The sequence below is a fragment of the Lacerta agilis genome, chromosome 12 (genome assembly GCF_009819535.1).
Source record: "Lacerta agilis isolate rLacAgi1 chromosome 12, rLacAgi1.pri, whole genome shotgun sequence".
In the NCBI taxonomy this organism is placed as follows: domain Eukaryota; kingdom Metazoa; phylum Chordata; class Lepidosauria; order Squamata; family Lacertidae; genus Lacerta; species Lacerta agilis.
The window spans coordinates 55533642-55557173 of record NC_046323.1 but is presented as its reverse complement, the minus strand read 5'-3'; the positions used below and the strand labels follow the sequence as shown (position 1 = coordinate 55557173).

The window sequence follows — 23532 nt, the reverse complement described above, 5'->3', positions numbered from 1 at the left end:
ATCTCCGGCAGTCGAGTTTCTCAGCAGTCTCCCAGTGCGGGAAAAGAGGCAGGATCTGGTCTCATCTTGTTGTCAGCCAGCTGAGGTGATCTGGTCATGCCCTAGTCGCCTTCTGGTGAATATGACTTCTAGGCATGGATCCTTCAGACTGGATTTCTGATTCAGCTCCAGGAATTCCTGGGCAGGGAGCCTCTTTGGCACTGCTGGTTCAAACAGGAATAGAATATGCTCCCCCAAAATGCGGATAAATGGAGGGTAAAGTGTTTTCAAAAAGAAATTATACATGTATCCTACTGGATCTTCAAAAAGACATCTAGATGGCTAGCAATAAGAAAAGGAAAGAAAAAATATTACAAGTAATCACACACAGAGAGATTCTAATCGGTTGCCAGTTAAAAATCTACTCTGGAAACTAAGCCTTAAGAGGAACGGTTGAGGGAGCTGGGTATGTTTAGCCTGGAGAAGAGGGGACTAAAAGGAGACATGAGAAACATCTTCATATCTGAAGGGCTCCAGACCCATGGATTCAAGTTACAAGAAAGGATATTTGACTAAATATTAGTAAGAACTGTCCGATGGTAAGAGCAGTTTGACTGTGGAACAGACTGCCTCTGAAGGTGGTGGACGCTCCTTCCTTGGAGGTTTTTAAGCAGAGGTTGGGTGGCCATCTGTCATGGGTGCTTTAGTTGAGTTCCTGCATTGCAGGGGTTGGACTAGATGACCCTCAGGGTCTCTTCCAACTCTACAATTCTAAGATTCTATGGATAAGGAACAATACAGAATAAGCAATGCCTCAGAATGGGAGAGAGATCAATCAGGCAGGTCAAAAGCTTGCTAGAACAAAGGGGCCATAAGCAGCTCCTGTCAAGAGCATTCCTGCAACACTCCTAGTTTCCAATCATGTTTCAAAGTCTGCTAGAGGAGGCAGATTTATGGGCACATTCTTATGCTGGGGTGGTTAGAAGCAGCACTTCCATATGAGGCCCCATTCATTTTCCTTATTACTGTATTATTATTATTATTGGCAGTCATTGCAGAGAATACAAATCCCTGAAGAGAACAGCATTTCACCCATCACCCATGAGACAATAAGCTGGTAGGAACAATGACTAGGAAGCATTTTGTCTGCAACAACAAAGGGCTCGTTCACACTTCTGTTTGTTCTGTGTCTGGGAAGCATGGTTCTGAGCAGTTTTCCTCTCGTCTCATACTTTCCAGGCACAGCTCCAAGCAATTTTGCCTTTGCCCCACCGCTTTCCCCCAGAAAGCCTGCTCTTTAGCGCTAAATCAGAACAAATGGCATTCCACAGAAAACCCGATTGCTGTTAGTTCTGATTCAGCACTAAAGATCAGGTTTCCCCGAGCGAAACTGGCCAGGCAAACAAAGATGTGGATAAGCTCACCTCACAACAGCTACAAATGTTTCCACAGCCACTTTCACCCAAGTACACACAGAAAGCAAGAGACTGGTCTGAATTACACTCACAGAACCTGAGCTCTCTGCTGATAGCCAAAAGCAAACAAAGGGTGCCTGAAAAGCTGTACATGACCCCCTTATTTAAACCAATTTACAACAGCTGCCACCCCTTTCCTAATTTTGCCTGACAGAGAGGACTTTTTTTCTTCAATTTTTTCATACAGCTCCTGCTCTCCAGGCAGCAGAGGCTCCCTGTTGGCAATTTTCTGTATTAACTCCGCTACTGTCCTCACTTCCTTCAGGGACCGGATTCGCTCCTGATACCCAGGCTTCAGCTCCTGTTCTTCGGACATGATGAGCAGATCAATGTACTCTGGGGTAGAGAGAGGGTTGGGCTTCAGTGCAATCGCCTGAAGGCGCTGGAGACTTTGAGATGATTTCTTGATAAGCTCTTCTAAGATGTGTTTCACTTCTTCATATTCCTCATTAAGATTTTCAAGCAATTTCTCTGTGGTCATCAGCTCGCCAGAGGCACGTTCATACTTTTGCTTCAGTTCTTCATAGGTCCTTCTTTCTCTTCTTGTTGTATATTCAAATCTGTATTTCTGATTGAAGTGCACATTCCACACACACCGGCCTGCACAGACTGTGCATCTTCCTGTGCTCTGATTGATAGCTGCACAACCACGCTTATCTTCATCTCTAGGAATTCCACAAGGATAGTGACAGGTGAAGTGACAATTCATGCAATTAGTTATGTATTCTCCCGTGCCAGTTATATCGTGCTTCACTGATATAGGTACATCTACCTCATACGTAAAGTTTCTGTTTTCCGCCATGTCAACGCTATGCTTGTCCAGGGCTTTCTGCGTATTCCTCAGTTCTTCCAGCTTGGCCAGTCCAGCTTTGATTTGGGGCTGCAAGCCTTCAATAGCAGCTTCAAGCTCTTTTCGCTCCCTGAGCACTTCCTTCGTCAACGTTAAGCTCTTCGTTTCTAGTGTGTGGGATGAATCAAAGAAGGTCTTCATGCTCATGGTGCCCATTTTCCAAAACATTTCATCAAAGTTGAAGTTGCCTCCAGGCTCCACAGGATTGTTGGCAAACAGTGCTGAATTGTTGAATTTGAAGTGCACAGGGGTGCCCTTGGCATCCTTGGCGCATGGTACATTGGCTTCCTTAATGGCCTCGAGAACAGGAGGGGTCTGTCCATCTGCAAAAGTGATCAGGACTTGGATGTTGTCCTTGATATCTTTGCCAAAGATGGAGAGCACAGAGTCAAAGACGTATTTCTGGGCATGAGTTAAACGAGCAAAAGAGGCCTGCACGACAATGCAGATGGCGTCTATATGATCAGTGCCCCCTGGGGAGGAGAAAAACTCCCGGATCTGCTTTGTTATCAACTTGTCATGCTCTATTCCTCTTGTGTCTCCAAATCCTGGAGTGTCAATAACGGTGAGGGAAAAGGGGACTTGGAAACCCTTTTGGTGGTGGACGACGTAGGCAGTCACTTCTGACGTTTGGCTTTGAGCTTGGCTTCTGTTGGTGTTTTCATGAATAAGTTTGAATCGGAAATCATCTCTCCATTGCACACCTAGGACATAATTGATCATCCCATTGATGAGAGTGGTTTTCCCCGACCCGGTTGCCCCCATCACCATAATCACTTTGTTGGGGACCTGCATGTTCTCTTTCCCTAGCTGGTATGTTCGACAGGATGTAGAGACATCTGGTATGGCCTCCAGTGGCAGAGCATACACTGCTGGTGGCCCATCCTCAACCAGGCTGCTGTCTTGGAGGTATTTACAAGCGACTCTGTTCTTGTCTCCTTCCAATGATGTGGAAACCTCAATCTCTTTGCTGGGCTCACTCTCAGCCCCACCGGCACACATGGCTGAGACTCTGAATCTGTAGGATGTCTGGGGCTTCAGACCATCAATCTCACAGAACTCTGTTTTCTTCCCTGTTCTTTTTTCAGCCCATTTATCTTTGTCCTTGCTTTTTGCCTCTCCAGCGTCTTCACTGTAGTCCACTTTGTATTCCTTTATAACAGCTCCTTCGCCAATGATCTTTGGGCTCTCCCAGGCTATACTGATTTTGGAAGACTCTGCAATTATCACTCTCAGTTTCCCAGGAGGGCTGGTAGGAAGTGTCTGAACAGATTTACTCACGTTGCTGGTCTCACTAAGTCCTGGTTTGCTCCTAGCAGTGTATCGAAACTGGTATTCTGTGTTTGCACTCAACCCTCTCACTTGGAATGTCTCCTGACTGTCGTCTGTATTCACAATCTTCCAATTTTCTTCTCCTGCAATTTTGTACTCTACCTGATAGCTAGAGATTGAAGCCCTCCCATACTTATCTGGTTGAAATGTCAGCTGCACATGGTCATGTCCAATTCGCCCAATCAGTGGAGGGAGAGGTTTTGAGGGCAGCTCGAAGTTGTTGCTGAACAGCTCCCCATCTTCATAGAGGTAAATGGAAGCTCCTGGGTTGTCCTGATCTGGGACAGAAGCCACAAGGAACTGGGTATTCCTGTTTGATTTATTGACTCGGGCAAAATTAGCAATGGACTTGGCAGCTTTCCGAGCATTTGTCTGTCTGTGTTTTTCCTGAAACCAAGCTTTAGTGTTCTTGGGTGTTGAATGGCCAGTGGTGGAATTTGCTGTTTCCTGAAAAAAATCTTTCTGAAGCCAGTTTTGTAAGCTGGCTAAAAATGGTTCCTCATCATTTAAAGAAGTGAAGGTAAATGAGACAACAAACTCATTCACAGGGTTTAGCACGATTTCTTCCAGTTTGTTCTGGGAAGAGATTACTTCCATTCCACTTAGGATAGTAAGGTAAGAATTCACCAAATTAATCTCTCGTTCCTTGGCGTCCAAAAACTCACAGAGTCTTTGGCTATTGAAAGGAGACTGGTTAATGGACATTAAAATGTCCACCAGAACTCTTTCCTCTTTCCCCCCTCCCCGGATCAAAGGCAGGATTCCTGCCAGGTGTTTCTGGAAAGTCTGCCTATGCTGCTTGCACAGATCCTTGAATCTCTTGATTTTCATCTTTAATTCTGGGAAGTTTTCAGCAACAGGATTCATAGCCAGATCATAGCATCGCATGTTGATTTCATTCAGCTTCTCCAAGACAGTTTGAGCATCAAAGATCAGTGTTAAGCTGATCTCACGCACCATCTTAGCTGCTCTGGAATCTAGCTTGGTCAGTGGGTACAGCCAAACTCTGACAGGCACAGCCTTCTCCCCATCCTTCCCGAGCTTTTGGGGCAGATCGCTGTAGACTTTCATGGCATCTTGAAAAGTCACTGGATTACTTTCCAAAGAAAAATCCCCATAGAACTTGCAGCTGAAATTCTCCGTTTGGGCTTTCTCCTTCTCCTCCATCTCGACAGATGCTTCCCCTTTGATAGAGACTGCAATCAAGCTGATCGCAGCGTGGAGGCTTCCTTGTATATCTTGCACAGACTCGGAAGAAGAGACACTTCGGTCAAACACAAAGAAAGCCTGGGCTCCATACAAGATGGCAGTGACAACATGGGTGGCTGTGCCATGCTCAAAAACAGCTGGATAAGTGACATTTTGGATTCCCAAATGGCTCATGGTCAGCTGTGAATACTTGGTGGTAGCTTTGTACTGCAGAGTGACTCTGGCCTGTTTTGTGGACTTCTTGGTGTCTTGAAGGAATTTGCCTGATCCACCCACTTCAACCATTCCACCCAAAAAACTGGCCTTGAGTGATGCTGAGACATTGAGGGCAGAGGCCTTATCATCGATGGAGTCAGATGCAATGATTTCATATTCAGCCTTGGGTTGTGGTTTGATACACAAGTCCTTCTGAAGTGAGTCATGGCCCCAAAGGGTGATTCCTGGGATAAAGCAGAGAAATATGCAAGGCTTGAGTATGTCCAAATATAGAACACAATTAGCCTAATGCCTAAGGCTGAACAGGGAAACAAGGAGTTAAAATAGAGCTCTCATTGCCCACAATGTCTGCACTCATGAATTTTGTCCCACTTTCATCCCCAAACAAAGAGGTTTGTGCAGTTTTGTAAAACTTTGCAAAAGGCAGAAATGATAGTGAAGAAGAAGAAGAAGAAGAAGAAGAAGAAGAAGAAGAGGAGGAGGAGTTTGGATTTGATATCCCGCTTTTCACTACCCGAAGGAGTCTCAAAGCAGCTAACATTTTCCTTTCCCTTCCTCCCTCACAACAAACACTCTGTGAGGTGAGTGGGGCAGAGAGACTTCAAAGAAATGTGACTAGCCCAAGGTCACCCAGCAGCTGCATGTGGAGGAGTGGAGACACGAACCCGGTTCCCCAGATTACGAGTCTACCGCTCTTAACCACTACACCACACTGTGGAACAAATGTGAACATTTCATGAGCGTCTGTTGTACTGGCCTCAGAAAGGGGATGGACACTAGCTCAGCAGCAGGGATAAGATTCAATCACCACCATTTAGGGCTGTGAACATCTCCTGATTGAAGCCAAAGAGAGCTGGTGCTAATTGTTGACTTGCAAGGAAAAAAACGAGAATTCACTGAAGGCCAAGATCCAAGTTAGGGGCAAAGCACTTTGGTGAGAGAACCCCAGCAGATTTAAAATCACAAAATATGCAGCAAAGCAAAGTGTGGAGATTTAGGCTGTCAGACCTTTAAAATATATGCTTGTGTTCCCAACAAAGATAGAATATTCTTTATGTATGCCACAACAGCTGCTAGGATTTTAATTGCTAAGAGATGGAAAACTCGCAGAACTGACCGCGAAACTCCGAGACCAGAGGGAGGAGAATGTGCAAGAAGACTGGAAGAAATTTAAAGACTATTTGAATTTGAAAAGTTAGAAATTAGAAATTGAAATCAGTGGATATAATAGGCGATAGTATAAAATGTTAGCTTAAAATAGGATATAAGTAGGTAGAATTGTGATTTTGTGTAATTTTGTTAAGAATAAGATTATAGACATAAGATAATAGACAAGAATTAAGATTAGTCGTGAAAGAGGAATTTAAAGTGGTTATATAGTTACTACAGTATATTTGAAATGAACGCAGAAGAGAGGATGTGAGGAAGTCCCCCAAGTAAGATTTAAATAAGATTAGAATAGTTAAATAGATGTTTGGTTGTGAGGTTTTGTTTTTGTTTTTCTTAGTTATGTTGTTATGTATTGTATTAGTTTTGTGTTTTGTATTTTGTATGTTTTTTTTGTATTTTCTCTTTTAAAATACCAATAAATTCTCATAAAATAAAATAAAATATATCCTTGTGAATTCCTTCCAAAATAATCCCCTCTTCCCCCGACATTTAAAAAGACCATGTTTGGTAAGTTAATAATGGTTTACTTAAAAACTCTCCAAAGGTCAGATTCATGTGCTTTTCCATACAGTAGTCAAAAAATACAGGGAGTAAAACTTGGTTTAGTTACAGTGGTGAAAGTTGTTAAATTATTGGTACAGGAACACAACAATGGATTACAGTCCCTCCAGGTTTCCCTATTTTCCAGGGACAGTCTTGGATTTACAGAAGCCATCCTGGTTTCTGATTTGATCCAGGAATGTTCCGCTTTCCCTTAGGTTTAGGACATCCCTATTTTCATCAGTGAGAACTGGACCATAAAGAAGGCTGATCGCCGAAGAATTGATGCTTTTGAATTATGGTGCTGGAGGAGACTCTTGAGAGTCCCATGGACTGCAAAAAGATCAAACCTATCCATTCTGAAGGAACTCAGCCCTGAGTGCTCACTAGAAGGACAGATCCTGAAGCTGAGGCTCCAGTACTTGGCCACCTCATGAGAAGAGGAGACTCCCTAGAAAAGACCCTGATGTTGGGAAAGATGGAGGGCACAAGGAGAAGGGGACGACAGAGGACGAGATGGTGGGACAGTGTTCTCGAAGCGACTGGCATGAGTTTGGCCAAACTGTGGGAGGCAGTGGAGGATAGGCGTGCCTGGCGTGCTCTGGTCCATGGGGTCACGAAGAGGCGGACATGACTGAACGACTGAACAACAACATTTTCATCAGAGAAATGTTGGAGGGTATGGAGAAATGTAACTAGACAACCTATAGAAGACATCTGAAGGCAGCCTTGTTTTGGGAAGTTTTTATGTTTAATTTATTTTTCAAGAAAAAAAGATGCCAGAATTAACCTTGAATGCCTCCCTTGTTCTCTTATAATGCAATGGTGCCCACCTGAAAGGAGCCAGAACTGAGTTCTGGCAGGTTCTGGCTGGAAAATGCCGTTTTTTTACCTACAATAATAATTGTGGAAAGGTGTGTTCTTAATGGCCTGCATACAGCGGGGGAGGAAGCATCTGGGGCACCCGGTGCGGTGTGCCCAGGGTGGAGCAAACCTCCCATGGGGTGGGGCTCAGCGTGTGATGCCCAGGGGGCACGGTGCCTGAGACCCAGGGGGCGTGGTCCTGGCGCTTGGGATGCCGCTGGTGGCGCTCAGGACCTGCCAGTGGCGCGACACGCATCCTGCCGGAGGTGTGTGTGTGTCAGCGCTGAGGGCGGGCAACACGCAGAATGTCACACCCCCCTCCCCAGAATGGCACCTGGTGCATGCGGGGAGGCCCTGCCCCCACCTTCCTCCGCCAGTGTCTGCATAGGCCTGGTGGACTAGAAAGGTTTTCAGCAAGCTTAAAAAAATTGAAATAGAACACACCTGTTGAATCTTTACTGGCAGATGATGATGATGATGGTTTGGGCCAAGACGATGGCAGCAAGGTTAAGGAGCAAAGAAGCTATCAAGGGCAAGAAGACTTCTTTTTAATAAATGGAAGTCTTGTCCAAATGAAGACAACATAAAGGAACACAAACTTTGGCAAAAGTAGTGGAAGCAGACAGCAAGGGATGTTGAAAATGAATTTGAGGAGCGCATTTAGCACTGAAACTGCACTGTTTGGGCCAGCTGCTAATCTTGATATGAGTAATTTTTCCCTTTTCAGTGTAAGCTCTTCCTTGCACCAGCTCTACCTGGGATGAGGGCATCTCTACGACAGTCGTACAGCATCCCCAGCTGGAATGGGCGGCCAAGGGCTGGTATTTCAACCGTGTCGTCTGATCTGTCCATGGCTCAGATCCAGGTTGCTCTCCTGCCTCCTCCTCCCTGGAAGAAACAAGTGATGTGAAGGACTCTGGAAAGATTATTCGGCATGCAAAGCCTGTGGGGAAAAGAGGAAGATTAGCACTACCATGCAAAGAGGGATGCCAACATGCCGTCAAGGGGGGGGAGGGGAGGGGAGGGAATGTCACATCATGTGGGGGAATTAGACGTCTATATGCCGTAGTTGCACATGTGGAAGGCAGCTTGTGCAACTCATCATCATCTTCTTGCTTCCCTCCCATCCACAGCCCCCTGTAGCAGCTGAAAACTCTACCCAGGGATCCCTGGAGACTGTGCCACACAGAATTGCAGTGGGAGGGGAAACTGGGCAAAGGGATCATGTGCCAAGGGGGGCTCTGCTTGGACAGGATTCCTAGGCCCAAAGACGGGTGAATCCCACCGGGTTTGGGTGGGCACAAGGGGTCACAGGAGCTGGAAGGGAAGGTATATATTTTCCATGCACAACCACTGGATGCTTCCTACACTGAATTTCCATTTGGCTGAGAATTGTGCCTGCTGAGAACATTTCAGATAGCAGAGAAATAATTCATCACTACTGCCACCAGTTTTATATCCCAACTATCTGGCACAGTGTTCAAGGAGGCTGTCAAAGTGGGGAACTCACACGTGCAGCCAGCCAAATCACATAACAACAACATATATGGCAGGAATCATGTATGATGCTGCCATAGCTAACAGCTGGATACACAAAGTAGTATTTGGCAGAAACAAACTGCAGTGGAAGCAGCGCTGATAGTGATGAATACAAGCTGAAATGGAAGTTGCTGCTCTCTTATCTTACTATTTGTGCTGCACCAAGAAGTTCATGGCACAATGGGGGTCAAATAACTCATAGAAAATCTTTTGTAGAGGAGCACAGAATTGTAGAGTTGGAAGGCACACCCAAAGGTCAGCTAGTCCAACCCCCTGCAATCACAGCTGAAGAATCCCTGACGGATAGCCATCCAACCTCTGCTTGAAAACCTCGAAGGAAGGAGAGACCACCACCTAACAACAAGGGAATGTGTCCCACAGTCGAACAAACAGCTCCTTCTGCCACAAGGTTCTTCCTAATGCTCAGCTGGAAAGTCATTTCTTGACATTTGAATCAATGGGTTCAGGTCCTGCCCCCTGGACCAGCAGCAAAAAGCCTGTTCCATCTTCCCTGTGTCAGCCCTTCAGGTATTTGAAGATGGCTCATATCATGTCTCAGTTTTCTCTTCTCCAGACTAACCATAACCAACTCCTTCAACCATTCCCCCCAACAAAAAGCTTGGTTTCCTGATCCTTCATCATCTTGGTCTCCTGTCCCAGCACATGTTTCAGCTTGTCAGTATCTTTCTTAAACTGTGGTGCCCTGAACCTTACAAAGTACTCCAGGTGTGTTGGAAGGGATCCCCTAGAGTCATCTAGTCCAGTGTTTTTCAACCACTGTTGCCTGGTATGCCGTGGGAAAAATTGAAAAATTCAAGAGAATTACTTTATATATAGTCAATATAGGCACAGAGTTAATTTTTTTAACATTTTCTAATGGTGGTGTGCCTCGTGATTTTTTTCATGAAACAAGTGTGCCTTTGCCCCAAAAAGGTTGAAAAACACTGATCTAGTCCAACCCCCTGCAATGCAGGAATCTCAGCTAAAGCATCTGTTTACATTTAACCATTTCCAGTGTCTTTCTTTATTAAGACTTTGACTACATTTCCTGTTCATTAAATGTCTCCCAATACCCCTTTCCATCTGTCTGCAAAACAATTCAAGATTAATCCCAATTGCCCTGTCTAGCCGATTCTCTTTTCAGGCATAGGGTGACCACCATAGAGCCCATAACAATTTATTCTTTTCAGTGTTCTGGAACGAATATTCACTACATGCAGTCCCTAAAAGCAGCTAGTTCTGTACTGTAAAAGGAAGGTAGAGACCTTTTCAGTTTAGCTAGGATATAAACCAAAAAGTCAATGGAATAATCAAAATGATAGTTTTGTGAATTATTATTTTCTCCAATACACACACGCACACACACACACACCTGACCAGAAAACCCAAACGAGTTGTAGTGTGGGATGTGTTTACACTGGTGAAAGGAAACCTCTCCCTTTCTGGGAAAGGTAGAAACCTTCCTTACAACTGGTCTTGACCGGCTGTGGACTTGAGCTCCCTGAGCCTTCGCCTCTTTCGCTTTCACTTCACTCGGCAGAGCCCAGTTTGAACTCCCTGCACTCTGCGCACGAGATCCAGCCCCACTTGGAAACTTCAATCAGTCCAAAATGCAGTTGCCAGATTACTGGCCGTGCTATTAATAGGTTGGCAGAAACAGTTGCAGGTTTGGTAGGACAGTGTGGCTGGAATAAACTCGAAGCTGCCAAAAGGGAGAAGAGCAGGGCCAAGCTTACAAGACAAGGCTGCCCATGTTTGCTCCTATTTCTTTCCCTTTTTGTAAAAATTTATATATCCAAGGAGGGCTTCCTTCAGTGTAGTATCCTTACCCCTCCTTTAAGGAGACCAGGACCACACCTGACGGGGCATTAGGTTCCTCCAGCACCCAGCTGTTCATCCCACCACAGAAATGCCTGTGATATTCCACTAGGGAAGGGCATCCTAACCACCTTCCAGCTTTTCAACATCCTTCTTAAACTGTGGCGCCCAGAGCTGGACACAGGATTCCAAGTGAGGTTTCACCAAGGCAGAATAGAGTGGAACTATCACTTCCCTTCATCTGGACGCTAGACTTCTGTTGATGCAGCCTAGGATTGCCTTTGGTTTGGTTTGGTTTTTTACTGCTGCATCTCACTGTTGACTCATTTTAAGCTTGTGGTCTACTAAGACCTCTAGATCCTTTCTCCATATACTGCCGGCAAGCCAGGTGTCCCCATCTTATATTTGTGCATCTGTTTATTACTTCTAAGTGCAGAAACTGACATTTTATCCCCATTGAAACCAGTGCTGTTAGTCTTGCCCCAGTTCTTTAGTCTGTTTCAGTCATATTGAATATTGATTCTCTCTTCTTCAGTATTACCTACCCTTCCCAGTTCAGTGTCATCTGCAAATTGGATGAGCATGCCTTTCTGTCCAAGTCAACAAACACAAACCCTGGTTAAGTGCCTAGACTTTGCCTGTGCTCACAAAATCTGCTAAGGAGATTTCAAGCTTTCTGCCTTTAGCTGCAATCACTATAAACCTTGTCTACATGTTCAATGTATGTCTTGCTGTCTTGTATGTATTCTATATTAACCTTGCTTATGACCGACATTCTTGCTAGATTAAAAAAAAATGATATAAACATTAATGCCTACTCTCATCACCTCAATTAAACGGAGTTCAAATCCAATACACATTTCAGCAGCACAACAGATCTGACAAGGAAATGGGTTCTGCAATTTGCCACCTGCTCTCAGCATCTGTTCCTGGGCAGCAGACCTTTCATTCAATCACTTTGCAAGGAGGGAAGATTCCTCCTATACAGAGTGGGGGAAACCAAAGGTGTGAGAGAGCAGAACTGGAGTTGGAGCTGAGTTCCACCTATGCTCTGATTGTGCTTGCAGGAACTGGGCAGGGTGGGTGCCAACCCTTTGAAGATCCCTCAATTTCTCTTGACACCCCCAGCTTCCCCCCAAGATTAGGCAAAAGGAAAAGTAGGGCAGAGAGGGAGAGAAAGAGATCTGATGCATGACTGCAAGGATTAAGAGCAATCTCACACATGCTGCCATCTTAAAATAAGAGAAAGGGGCAGAGAGTAGAGAAGAATAAACAATGGGGGGGCATCAATGACTGAAATACTTTTCTCATTAATTGATGAAGGCTGGTAAAACAAACGAAGGGAACACACAGAAATGTCCAGGATGCAGTAGCCCAGGTGGTACACAGCCGCCTGCCCCCTCCCTCCTGCAAGGAAGCAACAGGTAGTGGCAGAGGTGCTCAGCATCATAGGGGTCAGGCCAGGGGTCCCCCTAGTCCCACCCCAAAGCCCAAGAGAGCCTTGCACTGCAGCCTTCACTCATTTGCTCCAAGTCTGGACCATATCAGGATGGTTTCGTGGCCTTTCCAAAGAGCCAGAGAGCAGGAGGCGAGGGCAGGGGTGCAAGATCCCTGCCGTCAAATCCCCTCTGCAATATGCCATGGTTTGCAGCAGACACGCAAAAGAAGCTTTTGACAATAAAAGAAGTCACGACAATTTCTAATAGTTGAAATGCATCTTACCAGAAACAGGGGAATCAGATGAATCTCCCTTTGCCCACAAGTGTCTCTCTTGCTTGAGTTGTGTTGCGTACGACTTGCGTTTATCGCCTCTTAAAGCACAAGTCTGTTTCAGGCACAGAGGCCACTTTTCCTTTTATCTATTCGGGAGTGACTAAGTGCAAGGGGACAAAGATCATTTTCAGTGGGAGAAGGAAGTTGTGAGATAGTGAAAGCAGTTCCCACTGGTCAGCATTTCACTCCAGAAAGCCTCTTAAGTCAGGGGTCAGCAAACTTTTTCAGCAGGGGACCGGTCCACTGTCCCTCAGACCTTGTGGGGGGGCAGACTAGATTGTTTTTTTGGGGGGAATGAACGAATTCCAATGCCCCAGAGATGCATTTTTAATAAAAGGACACATTCTACTCATGTAAAAACACGCTGATTCCCAGACCATCCGTGGGCCGCATTGAGAAGGCAATTGGGCCGGATCCAGCCCCCGGGCCTTAGGTTGCCTACCCATGCTATTAAGCGGTGCATCATTGAGTTGGAAGGGACCCCAAGGGCCATCTAGTCCAACCCCCTCCTGCAGCCTCCCCACAAGTCGGATCCATGCAGAAACAAGGTCCTTGGTTGCACAACCCTTCCTTTCCTGGGGATCTGTTCTTCCCCCTGGGCTTTTGGGATAGAGGTTGTCAGCAGGGCCTCCATCTTGGCCTCAGATATGTGGGCTCTTGGCAGTAGAGGAAGGTTTCCCTCGACATCCAGCGCAGCCACAACCAGCCTCAATTTATATGAGATTGGGAGAGAAGAGGCCCTCTGGAGCAAAAGCAGTCAACCCCAGCAGAACTGCCCAGAGATGTTTGGGTGAAGGGTGGTATACAAACAACAGCAGCAATGAATATTATCTTCCATTTTTATGCACTGTGGCTGCTCTAGGGCAGGCACATCCAACTCCCAAGAGACTGCGATCTACTCCCAGTATAAAAAAATGGCAGTGATCTACCCATTGTCAGTCGCTGAGTTTTTGTGGGGGAGCATTGGCAAGAGTCTAGGGCAGGTAAGTCCAAAGTCTGGCCTGGAGGCCTAATCCAGTCCACTGGCCGATTTAATCCGGCCATTGTGGCAGTTTATTTCCTCTCAACAACTTTGGGGTAAAATTGACCTAAAAAAAAAAGGTCAAGAACTTTGGGCGGCCCTCACGCATGTTCACTTCATCAAATCTGGCCCACTTTGGAAAAAGTTTGGATACACCTTCAAACCCCTCACAGATGAACAAGGAAACTCTGTGTACTCAGAGGGTGGAATTGCTGAGAGGATTTTGCCCTTGGAAATGCCTCCCAGTATAAATGTGATGGGGCCGTCCCCTCAGGCAGGCGTGGGGAACCCTTGCTCCTCCTGAGGCGTCTGAACTACAACTCCCACCACCAGGCCCTTTGGCCAGGCTAGCTGGGGCCGGTGGGAGTTGTAGTTCGGCAACATCTTTTGCGCCAAAAATCCCCCACGCCTGCCCCAGAGAAAGGAACCGTTTCAACTCCTCGTGATGAACTCCCCTCACAAATCCTATTTATTTGACTGGCCAAAGGCTCTTCCTGTCAGGGCTCTGGGGGAAAAACATTTTGAACCTGCTGTTCTGGTGGCCTCAGGAAAAAGAGCGGGAGAATCCTAGCTGTTTCTGAGGGGAAAGCGTCTAAAATTCTCCTCAGAACCAGTCCTCAAACTGCTTAGGGCAATTCCATCCTTTTGCTTCTGAGGGGAGAGAGAAATTTGCACAGACAGCTTCTAGGTTAACAATATTTGTTCTTTGATTTCTGCCCATCCTGCAGCGTTTGCACAAAAAGAATCTGAAGAAGTGTGCATGCACACGAAAGCTCATACCAAGCACAAACTTAATTGGTCTCTAAGGTGCCACTGGAAGGAATTTTTTATTTTTCATTTTCAGTTAGTTCTCCTTCAAAGAATAACATGCTGTAAGCATCAAGTCACAGAGGTGTTGAGATCTTGCACACTTGAAAAACCTCAACCGGGTCCTGCTGCCCACCGCTGTCCCTCGCTGGTAAACTGCAGAAGCTTCTCCCCCACCACCTTCTGGGCTTTTGTGCAGATTGTGCAAACTCAGTTTCGCCTCTGAGTGTGTCCTGGAGAAGGATCCTGGAAAAGATAAACAACACACCACTCCTTCCTGTTGACTTCCAGACCTAGGCAGGCTGTTCTTTCTAACCATGTGAATTCTCAGAAATGGCCCATGGCAGATCACTTTCGCATTCCCTCCTCCCAAAATAAACCAACAAACCAACATACCACAGACACACATTAAAAAAACCCAGTTAAAAATTAACCCAGTTAAAACCATTAGGGTCAAGGCCATCCCCACAGAAGACGTTGAGGAGGTGCTCCTTGCCCTTGCTGTGGGCAGGAGCAGGGACCGAGCAATGGGAGCTCACCCCGTCGCGGGGATTTGACCCCAAGACCAGGTCTCATCCTGCGTACCAGATGGAGCTGGGAGACAGCCGCCCTGGACACAGAATTGACCTGGGCCTCCATGGACATCTGTGAGTCCAAAATGACTCCCAGGCTGCACACCTGGTCCTTCAGGGACACAGTTACCCCATTCAGGACCAGGGAGTCCCCCACACCCGCCCACACCCTGTCCCCCCAAAACAGTACTTCTGTCTTGTCAGGATTCAACCTCAATCCATTGACCGCCACCCATCCTCCAACCGCCTCAGGTCCAGCTCTGCCTTCCCTCAGGGGATGGGGGCCCCATTACTGTGCCCCTCAATATAGGAGGAGAGAGAATGCAAATTAAATATCCAAATTCATTTCCTCAATTCAGAAATAATAACCAAGGGGCCTAGCAGGTCCGGTTTCAGCCTTTCCTTTCCTGAAGCAAATTCTGTTTCCATCAGAGAAATGTCGGAGGGGAGGCAAAGAGTCCCCAATGAGCGGCGTATTTTCTTCAAGGCCTGATGCCTCGTGAAGTGATAAGGGAAGGCCTTGCAAGGGATTCTCTTAGGGGGTGATTTAAAAGCAGGTCCCACAGGCCGGCCTCCCAGTGGCTTCTTGTGGTAAAAAAATAAATAAATGGCAAAGTGAAATTTGGGCCTTGTATAAGGGAGTCCTTGGAGCACCCCACAATCGCCTAAGCGTGGTTCCCATAGGTTCAAGTTGGGGGGTCACAAGCAAGAGCCAGGAGATTGAAGCAAAACAGTAGGCCTGATCTTTATTGTTGCAACAAGACTTCATGCAAGAAGCAGAGAGAAGCCCATTTTTATAAGTTTCCCAAATTATCCATAACACCCTTAGTAAAACATCATACTTTTGTCACAACTTTGTCCTAAATTGGGAGGGGTCTTCTGGCAGAAACTGAGTGCCCGGCTTGCCCTGTCCCTCGCCTGACCTTCACCTTCCAATATTTTGGTGAAACAAACGTATTTGCATGTTCCTGTTTTCCCAGCCAAGTTAAGCACACCCTTTGTCATGAAGGAGGCCCCAATCCACTGAGGTTGGGTTTGCCATTGTTCTTGGAGTGACTGCCAGGATGCCGGAAATTATCACCCAACACAAAAAACAGCGTGTATGCATGGATGTGCCCCTGTAAAAAGATATACATAGGCAAGAGCACTAGACCGATAAAATTACGCATAAATGAACATCGATCACGGATCCGTAATAAGGTACTAGAAGCCCCTTTAGTGGAACATTACATACAACAAAAACACACAGAGGATGATTTTGTCTTCTTTATTATCTGGAAACCCAAAATAGACTTATATAACCGAAGAAATATTGAAAAACTTCTGTTACAACAGGAAGCCAGATACATTCATCTGTTTGAAACCATGTCTCCCAAGGGTCTGAATGAACACCAGGAATACATTTCCTTTCTTTAAAATATCACCAGTGCTCTTTGTCTTTGAGGATTTTGGATAGTATTATACCTTTAAGAAGCACAGGGGGCTATCTCCTCCCCTATCAGATATAAGGCCACAAACTCACCCATTAGTAGGAAACGCCAGAAAAACACAGCAAAACATTTTCTAAGGTGAGATGATACATAATCTTGTACTTCACATGCATACAATTTAATGGTAAAATTGTAACAGTCATTTTTCTATGATTTACAGACACTATATCCTTTTAGGAACCAAAGAAACAGACATCATATATATTTTTTTATATACTTCTATCATAAAAAACAAGGTAAGGAACCAAATACTATGAAAAGCCACTTTGGTTAATCTTAAAACTTCCTGTAATAATAATTTTTCTGATGTTGTCGAATTATGACCTTTAGTGAATGATATTTAAAAAAAAATTGTTCAAAACTTTGATATAACGTGTTTGATGTTGTTTAATAATGATTTTGTAAAATGTTACATTCTGAAACTTGTACTCTGTGCTATTTGATATTGCCAGCTGAAGAAGGCATCCATGCCGAAACGGGGCCCTGTCCTGGTCTCCCTGGTCTACATTTGACACGTATTTGAGAAGCCTTGACATCTATCTCTAGAAGACTTTTCTATATGAAACTATTTTATGTTTAAGACTGTAATTCTTTGCAGAATTGATATTACAATTGGAATTACTTACGAGTAAATGTATGCTTTTTGGTTAAAACTTTAGGCCAGAGTTCTTATTTGGATTCATTACAGGAAATTATCACCCAGGCAGTGGGGTCTCACGTTTCAGGAATTATGGCTGCCCCTCCCCATGGTCCCAAGATTCTCCCCTGGTAGCCATTTTTCTTCTGAGTTAAACAGCTTGGGAATGGTGTAAATGCGTCACTGGAGTGATTTTATATGAATTTCTACATTGAACCAGTACAGAACATAGAGACATTCATCAGAGAATTGCTACATTTGGTAGCTCTCTCTGGCCCCTTGCAATTTCCTGGTAACAGGCTTGAGCACACTTGCACACTTTCTAGGCAGAGGACCGAGCTGTTATTCTTTTTGCTTTGCTGCCTTGCCTGGGAAAACCTGCAGTTTACCGCTGAATTTGAAGAAACGTCAATCTGCAGGAAACCCGGTTGACATTTCTTACGATTCAGTGGTGGGGAAGGGATTTCCCCAGGGGAAGCAGTGGAGCAAGGACACTGGCGGAGGAAGGGGGTGCGGTTCACCCTGGGTGTAATCCCTGGGGGGGGGGGTGACACAGCCGCCCCGACCCCCGGGACGCTCGCCACAGGTGCTGCCCCCATGGGACTCTCGCCACAGGCACTGCCCCCTGGGACATCCGCCGCTGTGCCCCCCTGGGATGCTCCCCCTGGGCAGCTTGCCCCACCCCGGGTGCACAGCACATGTGCCGCTCCAAGTGCCGAAGCAGCTAGCTCTGCCAGTGCAAGGGTAAAACTGCTCAGACCTTTTCCTGGGAAGCAGAAGACAAGTGGAAGTTTGGACGAGGCCAAAGTTTCACAGGGGGCTCTGCTTGGGCACGGTAGTTTCCCCAAGGCCTCTCTTTTGGTTAATGCAAAATAACTGGGGCAGTCGTATTAATAACTGAGCCAGTGTGGTGTAGTGGTTAAGAGCGGTAGACTTGTAATCTGGTGAACCGGGTTTGCGTCTCCGCTCCTCCACATGCAGCTGCTGGGTGACCTTGGGCTAGTCACACTTCTCTGAAGTCTCTCAGCCCCACTCACCTCACAGAGTGTTTGTTGTGGGAGAGGAAGGGAAAGGAGAATGTTAGCCGCTTTGAGACTCCTCCAGGTAGTGATAAAGTGGGATATCAAATCCAAACTCTTCTTCTTCTTATTACAAGCACATATTACATTGTGGGACAGACACGTAGTGGATATTTTAAACGTCATGTTCTTACTAAAGGGTCCCTCCAGACATTTCTGTCACTCTGAATTGTAGGCTGAAGCCTGTATCAGCTCAGGAGAAAGAAGCAGGTTTCCATGAAATGCTGATCTGGGGGAACAGTTCCTGGAACCTCTCGATTTTCTTCCTCATCTGAGTGGATTTTGCAAAGGTATTTATTTTCATTATTGTACAAGGCACACTGGAAAGGGGATGTGGCCTCTGTGACCCAGTTATTCTGAAACTGAATCTGAAAGGGGTGATGGTGGGTCTGACATGGAGCAAGGGTCTGTCTGAAAGAGGAAGGCGTGCTTCTTGCAAACTCTAAATGCAGCGTCTCCTTTTGCAACTGCTAGGATTATCCATTCATGTGGAGTATCACAGGAGTATCTGTGGAGGGATGAATGCCTGGGCCCAGGAAGGAGCTGCCTGGTGCCCCATTAGAAGAAGGAGTGTTCCTGGTTTCCCTAAATGTGTTAGTTGTGAGACTATTGTGAACAAAGTCCTTGGACCCAAGAGATACTTCCAGGATTGGAAAAAAATTAAAAATTATTTAAACAAATATTGTAGTATTTAGTTACTTTAGGAGTTAGCTATAGGCTTTACACTTTTAAATGTGTAATAAGGTAATTATAAAGCTTTTTTTCTAAAGAGTATATTGGTCAAGAGGTTGATTAAGGAAACTGCTAGTTAAGGTAAAGGTAATGAAATTCAGATGGGGGTGGACCGGGGGAAGTCACCCAAATAATGTTAAGAATGAGTCATGATAATGTAAGAAGATTTGTATGTTGTTTTTCTTTTTTCTTTTTCTTGTCTTTTGCTGGTTTTGTTTTTTTCTTTTTATTGTAACTTGTTAATTTGTTGTTTCTTACAAAATGAATAATTTTTATTTTTTTTAAAGAGATGCTTCCAGATGTCCACCAGTCATACATTTTCTTCAGCAGTGGCAGCGCATGAGGTGGGGTGGGAGCAGAAGTGTCCTCTGGGCAAGGTGGGAAGCAAGGCGGTGGCTTGCCAGTGCCACTTCACCCCACCCTAACCTGAGCATGGTGCCCACCCCCAGAATAGCACAGTTGGTGCTCTCCACCCCGTCACCCCTGCCATGCCACTGTACAGTTTGGGGGTAAGAGTTTTGAGTGAGTTGTGGCTGTCTAATTCTAATTTAGAGTGCACTGGACTATATAGATTCATTTCAAATTGGTTTCAGTCCGAAACTTGCTATGGTCAGATATGGTCACTCTACTGGTTGGCTATGGCTTGGAGGAGGAATATGATGGCCTTGGTTCTTCTGGACCTTTCAGTAGCTTCTGAACAGGCTGCCTGGGGTGGGACTCCAGGGGCAGTGTGTTTGGGTGCTTCTGTTGTATAACTATGAACTCAAATATTGCAAAATGCCATAGCATTCCAGCAATAAAACCTAATCTCTTTGTGTAGGCAGCACTGCACCCCTGGAACTTCACACTGCTCAGATAAGTAGAGTCGATGTAAGATGGTGGGGTCACGAAAAATATATGGCAGCCCCAAGCAATCAGCACCCTAACCCATGGGGCCACAGGGCCACCCAAAACCTGATGTCATTCGATTCACTCCAAAGCAGTGCAAGATGTTGACAAAAGGTCTGTGACAGCTTTCCACAGCAAAAATCCCACGCTTTGTGGCATCCCAAAACAGAGCAATCAGCACCATAAGTCAGGGGCGAGGCACAGGGTCGCTGAAAACATGACATCATCCAATTCACTCCAAAGTGGAGCCAAACACCAACAAAAGGTCTGCAGCAGTGTTTTGTGGCGAACACACAGAGCACTCGGCATGTGGCAGAGTTGGTATTGCTTTTTTTGTGCAGTGTTGCAAACCATGGGGGTTTCGCTGCAAAAGCTTGGCACCGGTTTGGAGTGAATCAGAGAACACTGGGTTTTTAGTGACCTTTTGACTCCTGGTTTCGGGGACTATTGCTCTGTTGGTGGGGTGCTACTAAATGCAGGGGTTTTGCTGCTAGACACTGCAAAATGTTTGCCAAAGTTTAGTGCCAATTTAGAGTGAATTACACAATGTTGGGTTTTTGGTGAGCTTTTGACCCCTGGCTTAGAGCGTGTATCACTCGTTTTGTGGGGCGTTGCAAACCACAGGGTTTTCACTGCAAAACGTTTGCCAAAGTTTGGTGCTTGTTTGGAATGAATTGGACAATGTTGTGTTAGGGGGCATTAACTACAAACCTGGGTTTCCTGTATCAATTACTCCGTTTGTGGGGCACTGCAAAATGCTGTAAAACGACTGCAAAACTTTGGCACTGGTTTAGAGGGGATCCCAGATTTTGGAGTTTGTAGTTAATGTAGCTGAGCCATTGCCATGATTGAACAATTTAAATGGCACGTACACAAGATGAGAAGTGGAGTATTGCCTGTTTATAATAAGTGGTGTGTGTGTGTGTGTGTGTGTATCCAGAGGACAACATACATGTTTACACCACATTAATACACAAAGAGGGCATTGTGGCATACAGTGAGCTACGAAAATGAAGTCCTGTTTACCGGTATACTGAAAATAAAATACCTGCACCAAATGAAGGAAGTGGTGAAGTCGACATACAAAGCACCTTGTATTGTTACAAAAGTTGGGTGCCACCCCCCCCCCACTCTCTGCAAGTTTTCGGGGCTTCCCAGCACTCACCCAGGGTCTGTGTTCCTTTGGAGAATTGAGACATGGTGGAGACTGTCGTAGCTTTAAAAAAATATGCTTTATTCACCTATTTACCTATTTACAGCATGGTCATTTCCATGGGAAAGATGGAGGGCACAAGGAGAAGGGGACGACAGAGGATGAGATGGTGGACAGTGTTCTCGAAGCTACTAACATGAGTTTGGCCAAACTACGAGAGGCAGTGAAGGATAGGCGTGCCTGGCGTGCTCTGGTCCATGGGGTCACGAAGAGTCGGACACGACTGAACGACTGAACAACAACATTTCAAGAGGGGCTTGTGCCTCACAGCAGTGCAGCCCTGGAGTCCAAGGCATCTCTCTCAGCTAGCCTGCAGACAGCCTGCCCAAGATGGGTCCCAGTCTTTTCTCTCCCCCTTCTTCTTCTTCTTCCCAGCACCCCTTCCTGTCACTTCGAACCCACACCCCATCACCATGGCAGCCTCTGTCTGCTCAGACCCAGGCTCTTAGATAGGTCATCAACTCCTTTTGTCATGTTAATGCCTTTGCCCATTGACAGCTCTAGCTTCCAATCCGGGGCTATAATCTCACCCAATAGTCTCCATACAATGCTTTGGAAGGGGGTGGTGAAGTTTTAAAAGTCCCAGTTCAATTCCGCTGCCTTCACTCTTTTGCAAGTTCATTGTTACAAGTTTGGTGGCTTGTTCAGCTTGTTTTATCCTTCGGTACCTTGTCCAGCCCCTAGAGAGAGAAAGAAAGAGAGAGAGTTTATATACGGATGTATTCCATCATTTCACAGTGAATCCCCCCCTATCTTTACTTGCCTTTAATTTATTCTTCAAAATACTTAACACTGTATTTTGCCGTCTTTCCCTCATCCTCTCCCAATAAATCAAATGCCATACTTGTATTTTAAAAAGTTTGTTTGCTGAACCAAACACCCCTGGAGCCAACCATCTAAGCTTTGGCAGCAATAATCCCCTCTTGAGGGGCTAACTTGTGAAAAGAGCAAAGAGAGAGAAACAGAAAGTAGCTATTTGGTTTCTGAATGCAAGTAAATGGGAGTACCAAAGATTCAAATTTCTGAATCCTGATTCAGATAGAGGGTCAAAACAATTTGGTTCTCAATCAATTCAGTCCAAATTGTGGCCTGGTCTGAACTGCCAAATTGGGTGCTGAACTGGATTTGGGGTGGGGTGGGGCTTGAACAGCCCTAAACACTGATTGAGAAGCAATTTAATTTCAGCAACAGAAAAACGGAGAACCTGTTGCAGTATTTGTTTAAAAAGGTTTCATAATCCCCCATGTGCACACCCACATCATGATGTGAATAACACTCAAGAGGACCTGAACTCACTGCTGATAGCCAAGAGTCTGTCTGCAACTATATACATTAATATATGATTTATACCTGTCCCATTGCAATCTGCATCAAAAGCAAACAAACTTTCTAAATCTGGCCTGTGGTGCGGCACACCATTTCATTTCACTTTCTTCATACAGATCCTGCTCCTCCAGCAGCAGAGGCTCCTTGCTTGCAGTGTTTTCTCTTAGCTCAGCCGATTCCCTCATGTCCTTCAGCAACTGGATTCTCTCCTGGTAGCCGGGCTTCAGATCCTGCTCTTCTGAAATGATGAGCAGGTCAATGTATTCTTGGGTGGAGAGTGGGTTGGGCTTCAGCCCAATTTGATGCAAGCGCTGGAGGCTTTGAGATGATTTCTGGATAAGGTCTTCTAAGGCTTGCTGAGCCTCTTCGTATTCCTGGTTGAGATTTCCAAGCACCTTCTCTGGGGTCATCGCCTCTCCAGAGCCGTCTTCATACTTTCCTTTCAACTCATCATAGGACTTAATCTCTTTTGTTACTTTATATTCAAACAGGTATTTCTGATTGAAGTGCATGTTCCACACACACCGGCCAGGACAGACATTGCATTTCCCCGTATTTGCATTGATAGCTACACAACGGCGCTTGCCCTCATCTCTCCGGATCGGGCAAGGATAATGGCAGGTGTAGTGACAGTTCATGCAATTGGTTGTGAATCTTCCAGCGGCAGAGATGTCTTCCTTCCCTGGCACAGATTTCTCAACTTCAAACTCAAAGTTGATGTTGGCTGCCATGTCAGATTTGTGCTCATCCAGAGCTTGTCTTGTCTTCCTCAACTCTTCCAGCTTTCCAAGGGCAGCTCTGATTTGGGGCTGCAACCCTTCCGTGATGGCTTCTAGCTCCTTCCGTTCCCTGAGCACTTCCTTGGTCAGAGTTAGACTTTCACTGTCCAGTAAGCTTAATGTGTCAAAAAATGTCTTCATGCTTGCAGTGCCCATTTTCCAGAACTTGTCATTAGGATTTAGGTCCCCTTCATTCTCTTCAGAATTGTTGGCAAACAGAGCT

General features: G+C 45.6%; 2 protein-coding genes across 2 annotated transcripts in view; both read right to left on the bottom strand.

Moving 5' to 3' along the window:
- The window catches only part of LOC117056185 (zinc finger protein 208-like), a 231917-nt gene that overhangs the window by 142970 nt on the left and 65415 nt on the right, over nucleotides 1-23532 (bottom strand). The window lies entirely within an intron of this gene.
- On the bottom strand, nucleotides 1102-8543 carry LOC117056183. Its single transcript, XM_033166366.1, has 2 exons — nucleotides 8391-8543; nucleotides 1102-5285 (listed from the first exon to the last, which is right to left on the bottom strand). The coding sequence occupies exons 1-2, from the start codon at nucleotides 8485-8487 to the stop codon at nucleotides 1555-1557; spliced, it is 3828 nt and encodes a 1275-aa protein (XP_033022257.1). The 5' UTR covers nucleotides 8488-8543; the 3' UTR covers nucleotides 1102-1554.